The sequence below is a fragment of the Perna viridis genome, chromosome 15 (assembly GCF_037379345.1).
Source record: "Perna viridis isolate PV_CMFRI_1.1 ecotype Kerala chromosome 15, ASM3737934v1, whole genome shotgun sequence".
Taxonomy (NCBI): Eukaryota; Metazoa; Mollusca; class Bivalvia; order Mytilida; family Mytilidae; genus Perna; species Perna viridis.
This window is the reverse complement of record NC_142459.1, coordinates 17,436,748-17,446,180: the sequence shown is the minus strand read 5'-3', so window position 1 is coordinate 17,446,180 and position 9,433 is coordinate 17,436,748. Positions and strand designations below refer to the sequence as shown.

Genomic DNA, 9,433 nt, shown 5'->3' with positions numbered 1-9,433 from the left:
CATGTCGAGTGGACCCTCCCTGATCAACCCCGTAACATTCCAAACACAAGAGGAAAGCTTTAATATGTTGGATCTAATCATTAAAACACTCGCTCAACCAGATGTAATTAAGTCCATAAATTCTTCGCTGATAACAAAAATAAAAACCGACCTGATTTTTAAACTTAAAACAGATATTAAAACGATTCTGCCTGAAGCTGTATCTACGGCAGTAACTACGGCTATTGGACCGCTGAATAAACTTCTTCAAGAGCAAAATCGAACGATAAAAAACTTGAAGAAGAAAATCAGAACCTCAACTTTTATGTCGACCAAAAGGTCAAATCGGTTGAAAATCAATACAAAACATTAACACACAAATTGGAGGATTAAAAGAGGCCGATAATTATCTTAGCGCAGAAAATTGATCTATCAGGACGGAAATGTACATAATGCAAACTGAGCACGAATAATGTCGTAGGACATCATTAAGATTTCATAATGTACAAATGACCAAAGATGATCTACCCCTCCCCCCACCCAAAAAAAAAAAAAAAATGATGACCTTGTAGTCAACATAGTAAACACTAAATTTAATTTAGAACCAGCGTTGACAGTAGATGATATAAATCGTTCGTACACAATTGGAAAAATCACAAATGGAAAGGGTCAAATCATATGTCGACTTATAAAGTTGAAGATTAAGAACAACATATGCTTGTTGAAGAAAAACCTGAAGAATGATCCCGATAATACTTTTATCACTGAAGACCTGACAAAGTACAAGCAAGTTATGATCAAATCACTGTATGGGCTTAGACTGATTCATTTTGGACATGGACAGGAGATTTTTTGCCATGAAAGATGAAGACTCTGAGAAAGTGTTGATAAAAGAAGAAAATGACATTGAATACCTCTATAGATAGATACCTGTAAACCGAAGTTAAGAACATGAATTATAAAAATATGAACAAATGAACCAATCCTTAATATGATTTATCATGACTTTTTTTTTATTTTTGTCCATCATAAAATATGTTTATACGCACAAGGCAAACCCTTGTGTAATACTTGTTATCCTTATCATTTGTACATTAAAAGTGTCTTGCCTTATCTGATCTAAAAAGAATTCCAAATCACAAATAAACGCTACAAGCGTCGTAAGCCCGCTTGGCATTTAAATATCCCGTGTGTTTTTACGATCTTGACAAAGTTATAAATAAATCACATGATACATGTAGTCAGGTGTGTTTGACTTTTACCTTCAAACGATTAAACGGAACATGCAGTACATATTCCGATTTTCAATTTGGATGAATCAATAATTACCTTAATTTAATTTTTTTTTTATTTATTTGTTTTGTATTTGTTTTGTTTTGTTTTTTTTTATTTTGTTTTTATTGTTTTTGTTTTTGTTTGTTTTTGTTTTTTGTTTTGTTTTGTTTTTGTTTTGTTTTTTTTGTTTTTTTGTTTTTTTGTAATGCAGATAGTTTTATACACAAATGATTATGATCGTGCAAAACAAAATATTTCAACATGTCTCAAACCTTCGGTTTGTATATGGAATTCCCGACTCAAACTAGTTTTCAGATTACCCAATCCTATTTATAAATGAAATTTGTTTATTTCCTCATTTACTTTTCCTTTCAATTTATTTTGTTTATATTTCAATTCTATTTTCACCACTGTTACCTTTACTGGAGAAGGGATCTGTTTGATTACACTTTGTAGTAATTATGACATATGGACTTATTTTGCATTGACCGTTAAATTATTTGAAAACGGGTAATGACCTGCTTTCATATCGATTTTTGATAGGTCAGCATTATTTTAAAAAATAAAAGCCTGCTTGCAGACGACACATCCCCCTACTAATATTCCTCTCAACATCCTCATACTATCGAAGATATTTTGATTTTCGATTTGGAAACTGTGGATTTGTGATATACTTTGAACGGCTCAAAATATAACAAAACCCCTTAAGGCTGAATGTTGAGAGCCGAATGTAATTACTGAGCATGATTAACCAAACAAAAAGATTGAACGAAAAATTATCACGAGCAGATACAATCAAGTGACAAATCGATTCGCCTAAAGATTAAGATAAAGAAGTTTGCAACGTGAAAATTATGCTTGTCCCGTTAAGGCATCGTTCACTGACAGTTCTTATATGTTCATATGTTGTACGTATTGTGTATGTAAATTGCAATTTAATGTGTGAAGGGAAATAAATTGACAAAAGATTCAGCTAAAATAGATCTATATATAGTACAAACTTACAAATACAACATTTGTGGTCATTTCTGTAGAAAAAATAGAAGCTAAACTCACATTTATGTCTATATAGCGATCTGAATTCACATATTTAGAACTATATTACTTCACATGACTATTACTAGGAGTTTATTATGATGTTATTATCCTGTCATATGTTCCTATAGTTATGTATTTAAACATGTTAAACAGGAATTTCTGATGTACATTCAAGACTGAGGCAAAAGGTGAGTTTTCTTTAAAATATTATAGACAGTATAAGGTTTTAGATTATCCATCATTACAATTTATCATATCCTCTAGCTTCAACTATCTTTTTATCAACATTTAACAAAAAAAAAAAAAAACACTATTTTATTTTCTTCCAAAAAATTGAATAGTTCCACTAATGCTTTTTTCCCGTGCGGTTTTGTAAACTGCCGGTTTTGTCTTAAAATATAATATAGTTGTTGTATTTACTTATTGTATCGAACAGATAATTAAAAAAAGTTTCCTAGCCGTATCAAAAGCACAATTGGCTTCAGTCTCTTTATTATGTATGTACTAAACCTTCTCTTTATCGTTCAAAATTCGACAAAAATCGATTCGGAAGTCATATAGATGCATTTTGTCTATGTTTGCATCATTTAATGCGTTCTCGTCAAGTCAGAACCACATACTTTTTTATATTTCTTTTCATTTTACTTCGCTTGAAATAAATGATTTTAGACGTCTTATCACCAAATATCAGAGAAAATCATGCAAAATTGTCCAGAAAGTCTACAGATATTGATGTATTTAAGTTTATGTGCTGAATTAACCATATGAAGGAAAGTTTCATTAAACTTAATTGTACTGGTATCCTGTGAATTATTCCTGCGTTACACTTTATGTACGGAAACCAGTTTTCCCTTTTGATTTGAAAATGAAATGGTACCAAAACCTATTTTAACAATTATTTTTCCGTATATGTATCTTTCTAGGAGATGACATTGACTGCTTTGTCTGTTGTATTGGTTGTCGTATGTGCACAGACAGCATCGGAGGACGATGAATCTGTTTTAGAAATGTTCCCAGAATATCATAACTTAATGGCAAATGTTAAATCTCTTGAAAAAAGTAAGTAATACATACGATAAAATGTTTTAAAACTTTTATGATTAATTATACATAAAATAAAATGAATTATATACAAAATAACATGTGAGTTTGTGTCGTTGTGGAAAGATTCAGACAGGTTAAGTACATGTATTAGTTGAAAGGAACATGATTGGAAATAAGTATATTAGTTATCATTCACAATGGTAATAAGTTATTCCTTTCGTTAACTAGAGAAATTGTTCTGTGTTCGTAATAAACTTCATTCATTTTTGCTTCGGTCAAAAACGGTGACAGCAGGACAAAAAGCCCTTCCAATCCATCTGGTCGTTACTCTGTCAGTCGCATTAATGGGTACTCAATTGAATTTTATAACTCATCAAGTATTTAACTAATATTATTTAAAATTTACATGGTGATGATCTTCATATTGAAGTTATTTCCCTCCTATTATTAAACATTACTTTTTCCCTACATTTAAAGCATGTCGAACTTAGCCATTTTTCGTCACTATATGTTGGGAACAGTACCTAATGTGTGTTATGTGTTACTCTAAAAATATTAAAGCAGTTTTATTCAAACATGGCACAGTAATTATACAGTATTTGCATGGGCAAGCTTCCCATATGATATATGGGGGATGGGAATGGGAAATTGGGAAGGGGCATGTAGATAGTTTACATGTATGTAGGGTGGGGATTTTGAAAGGGGATGATTGGGAAATTAAATCAAGGGAACCAAGGTTATAGCGGTAATCAAAAGATTGTAATCCAGGGACAAGGACCAGACTAGTTTTGATTTTCAAGAATTTCAAAATATGAAATTGTATTTTATGATGTAATTCTGGAAAGACATATGCAATGGTAATTCTGTAGGGGTTGGGGATTTTTCTATGGAAATTCGGGAACGGGGGATGGTATATGATGTTAATAGGAAGTTTATCCCGTTCGAGAGCTGTATATGTAAATATAAAACGTCATAATTTGCCACTTTTAAGCACTTGTAAATAGCCATTTTTGTTATGTTGTGAATTGTTCTTTATTTATGTAATATGTAACCATAATTTATTTAACAATATTATGCAAATTTAGCACAGTACTTATACACATATTAAAGATTTAATTTGCAGCTCTTAATACTGATATTTTGCCTTCAGTTATAGCTTGTCGCACTTCGTTTCAGTAGTTGGCCATTTATTACAGTATTTTTTATTTGTAATCACTAGAACATCACACGTGGACCATTGTAACATACACTGTATTATTTTATTTGCTAAGTACTTTTATTGGTACTGACGACATTAACAAATATATGATGGTGACGCAGTTCTAGACATATATTTTATTCATATTCATACATTCAAACATGCATATATACATCTTTTTACAAAACAAACCATATTAAAATTATAATTTTAGTTGGTAGATTTGTAAGCATATCTAACGTTAAAATTCGTTATTCAATATTTTCTACAATATAGACGTTACGGCGAAGTTGGCTACTCTCGAGAAAAGTAAGTACAGTTGTTGTGCTTTACTTACCACTAAAGCAAAAAGAATTTACTATATTTTAAAAATAAGTTAGAAACTATACAATTATATGTCCTTGTGGGAAGGTTCAGATACGTGTAGTATGCATTTTGAGTACGTTTGCTAGTTATCATTTAGTATGCGAAATTATGTTATGTTTTGTGGTAGTAATAAACTTCAAAAACAAAAAAAAATTAAAAAAAAAATAAAAATAAAAGAAAACATTTGTCTCTGTTCTAAAAAAAGTACACACTTTATTTCATATTACATGTAATAATTAATAAAACAAATAACACAAACATGGAAATTTGAATTGCTTATTTGATATATTTTAGATTTTACGGAGACAGTGGCATCACTCAGATGTAAGAAAATATTACAGTTTTATTGTAAAAGCTTAAGATATGATTGATGGACGGGAATAATATATATAGGAAAGAAGTCATCTTTTACACTTCAATAAGTAATTTTGATGCAGAAATGAGTTACTTACTTATCAAGTTTCGTACATTTGATTATACTAATCTTACTTCAATAAAATATCACTTGCGCAAATATTCATCGGCAGATTTAAATTTCACATCATATTTCTCCATGCAGTATGTGACAAGGGATAATTTTATCATTTTGTAATGAAACGATTTATGACATAACGCTAAAAAGCTTATTTGAAAGTTAATGTTATGTATGAAGAAGTGAAATTAGAGGTATTCATCTAACAATACAACGTAGTGTTGTGTTAAAATGAATTGAACTTTAAATATTTACAGCGACCGCCTGTAGGGATGGATGGGAGTATTATAGTGGAAGTTGTTATAAGCTAGATTTGAAGAGGCCTATGGCAGATTGGGTTGTTCTTAAGGTAATGTTCTGAGCCATTATACATGTACATAAATCTAAGAAGTTGTGTTGAAATTACTTAATTTACATCATTGTATTTAAGTACATGTGTTATTTAGACTGGTTCCAATAAAATTGGATAAGCAGCGATTTTATTTCTTTTCGGCAGGGTTATTTCGACCGTTTCCATCGGTTCCCTTTACTCGTGGGTGTCTTTTCTATATTGTTTCAATTTAATTTTATTCCCTTTCATTTGGCCATTTTCCTTTAACACTCTAATTGCTCCGAACATTGGTTGTATATTATATTGAGTATCATTGTTTTTTTTTTGTATTTTAGCTCATCTGTGAAAGAGTTCATAAAGCAAATGTATTAAGAATAGACAATGCTTTGGAAGCAAATTTTATCAGAAATTATTTGAGAGGTAATATAACTTTAGTTTTAATATTTCAACTGTTATAATGAAAACAAATGAGAGTAATAATTAAAAAAAGTGTATCAATTGTATACAAATTCAAAAGCCATCACTAATGACAACAAAGTAATCCTGTTAAGTTGTACTCGAGCTAAGAATCACGCAAAATGTGATTCATAGTTGGAAAGTCTTCATATTTTTATTTCTGATATTTTGTTTAAAATGTTATAGAAAACATAAATTAACATGTAATACTGCAGACCTACAAAACAACTTAATTACAAATATAAAAATGTGTAGTCTTCTTTGGTTTGTATAACATAGTACATATTACAAAATGTGCATGTTCCTTACAAAGACTACTACTTAAATTCCGCAAAGATTATTCAATATTGTTAAAAATAGAATTGCAACATTTATAAAGACAAAAGTAAGGAGAACAATGTTAAATTACATTTTATGTACAATAATGATACATATCAGCGAAAACCGATGAAGCATCAAAACAGAAAGACAGTTCAGAGACCTAATATTTCAAGTGTTCTGGATAAAAAAAACACCAGAAGCAAGAAAGGCATACAGGATCATAACAACATAATGAAAAACATAAATGACAATTCCGAGTTGCTCATTTGCTTTTGTTACTTTGTATGTATGATTTTAGTTACTGTGTGTTCGTTGTTGTGTATGTCTGTTTTCCGTATCTGATCTTTGTCCCTGGATTACATTCTGTTGATTACTGCTATCACCTTGGTTTCCTTGATTACACTTTTATAATGAAAAAAAGGAACTGGCCATTCACCACATTAAAAAACTACCATACTTCCACTATGAATTGAAGCAAAAGAGAAAAAGTACATCAGATGGTACAATGTAAGCGTTTAAGTTATGTGTGCTGTCAACCCAGTAAGACGGGAAATCTAACTGAAGACATCTTGTTTCATGAATGGGATACATATTTCATATTGGTAAATTTTACTTAAAATGACAACACTAAACTATATGTAGTATTGACATCGACAAAGGCTAAACACAATACCGTTTCAGAAGCTTATTTGACTATATCCTTCCTCTTCTCTGAAAGTCAGGGTAAAGTTCTAGTTTCCTGTCTGATAAAAAAATATTGGTGAATCAAATGAAATATCATAAAGAATTACCGTCAATCAGTATATTTTGATAGTCATTGCATCAAGTAATGGTCTTTATAAAAATCAGACAAAAGGTGATTCATGCATATAAAAAAACCTACTGAATTCAGGATAATTTCTTGTTCAGAAATAGTTACTGATCACATAGCCAGTCTTTTTTTTTCGTTTGGTTGTTGCGCTTTTGAGATAAAAATGATATAGATTGTAAATGACATTGGCATTTTGCAAAAGTCATCGTTCATGAATTGGTTTGATTTGGTTGATTTTAGTGGGAGATAAATGTACGATTTTCTAAAACGTGCAAATTTGAATACATGGATAGAAATGATTATCGTTATGTGATTGTATAGCCTGTGTAGACTAAGAAAGCATCGTGTGTTCGATATTTTTTTTCTACACCATGAATCACTTAACCATCGGTAGTGTTTAAATTTTATATGGTCTGGTACATAAAGCTTGAAACCACTAATACATCCTATACTGCCAATGGTAAGCTTTAGATGTTACCTTATGTCTTTTTAAAATTGTCGTTAACTTATCTCAATTGTTTAAAAACAAGTGAAACTGTATACTTAATGCGTAACGAAACAATTTCGATATCTCCATTTGGGAACTTTCACATTCTGTATACTTTCAGTCTGATCGTGGTTACGTGAAAAGTTTGTAAATAAGTTAACTTAAGTTGCTAAAAATAGCGACCATAGCAATGCTATGACTGAAACAAAAGCTACGTGGAATTCGTTGATTCATAAACATCATTACAAGTCCCACAGTCGTCAATGTCCTTATCCTTGATACTTTGTCATAATAGCAATTCGTTGTATATTTATATAATTTGGTTTTTTATTTCAAATACCTCAAAAGATCAACCTGTACGAGGATGTTATCACACAGGAGTAAGAGACTGGACAAAGAATGGCAACTTTACATGGATGGATGGTACAAAACTTACTTACACAGACTTTGCCGATGGGGAAACGAGTAAAAAGGGTGACAACACTGCTTTAATGGATTATAGACTTAATTCAAAATGGAGAGTTGATTATTATCGACGGTCAGCATTTTTAGTTTGTGAGGAAAAGAAATGAAGAGATGATAAAACAGATTATCAAGACCCGATCAAACCAACTAAGAAACAAAACAAAACAAACAAAAAAAAAACAAATTAAAAAACAAAAAATAGTGTTTACAATAAATAACATTAAGAAATATTTTTTTTTATTCTTTTTTATTTTTTTTTTTTTTTTATTTTTTGTATTTATTTATTTTTTTTTAATTTTCTTTAAAGTGGATAAAAAACTGTTAAGTTAAATAAGAGGCTCCAAAAAGCCTGGATCGCGCACCTGGTTAAATGTTTCATGTTTGTCCTCCAAGGGCAATACCTCAAATAAAGAGTAGTCCTATAACTTCGATGAAACTTTATATTTTAGTATGTCTTACCACAAGACTCATTTCATCAAATAAAAGTAATTCGTTTATCTATAAAGGTTTCTAAGAAAATTGCCAAAAATGCCAGTTTGTTGCTTTCTAGTGGAAAAAACTGTAAGATGTCATCTGGCTACTTCCACCAAAGACGACTTTTGCAAACCTTGTCACAAAGATCATTTTATCAATGGCGTTTCTATAGTTTCAAGATATAAAACAAAAATGCGATTGTTGGCCTTTCAAGGACTATAACTCTAAGAAGAAGTTATACTATAACTTCAATTTAAAAGGAAATTTGTAGGCCTTTTCATACAGATCATTTTATCAATTAAAAGTTGTTTTCTGTTTATTATAATTTTCAAGATAAAGGACTGAAATCAAAATACTAACAAGGAGTCATCCAACAACTTCGATCCAAACTTTTGTAGGCCTTATCATTAAGATATTTACATCAGTTGAAAGTTTTCTTCCATCAATTATAGTTTTCAAGAAAAATAAAGGTTGAAAACTGCAAAATCGTCAATTTCACCTTTCAAGGGAAATAACTCCAACAATGAGTCATTAGTTTATCTATTATAGTTTTCATGATAATGGCTAAAACTGCAAAACAACGTAAAGTATTGCATTACAAGGGCAATAACTCTAACAAAAAGTTGTCGGACAATTTTGATCAAGGAGATATTTGTAGGCCTTATCATAAAGGTCATTTCATCAATTGAAATTATTTTTTCTATCAAATATTATTT

General features: G+C 30.4%; 1 protein-coding gene across 1 annotated transcript; it reads left to right on the top strand.

The window, feature by feature from the left end:
* The first annotated feature begins 3,218 nt into the window (after window positions 1–3,218).
* On the top strand, window positions 3,219–8,679 carry LOC148597214 (snaclec bothroinsularin subunit beta-like). Its single transcript, XM_088564193.1, has 6 exons — window positions 3,219–3,351; window positions 4,811–4,843; window positions 5,195–5,224; window positions 5,630–5,721; window positions 6,039–6,123; window positions 8,127–8,679. Exons 1-6 carry the CDS (start codon window positions 3,219–3,221, stop codon window positions 8,348–8,350), a joined length of 597 nt encoding a protein of 198 aa, XP_088420319.1. The 3' UTR covers window positions 8,351–8,679.
* Window positions 8,680–9,433: the final 754 nt, after the last annotated feature.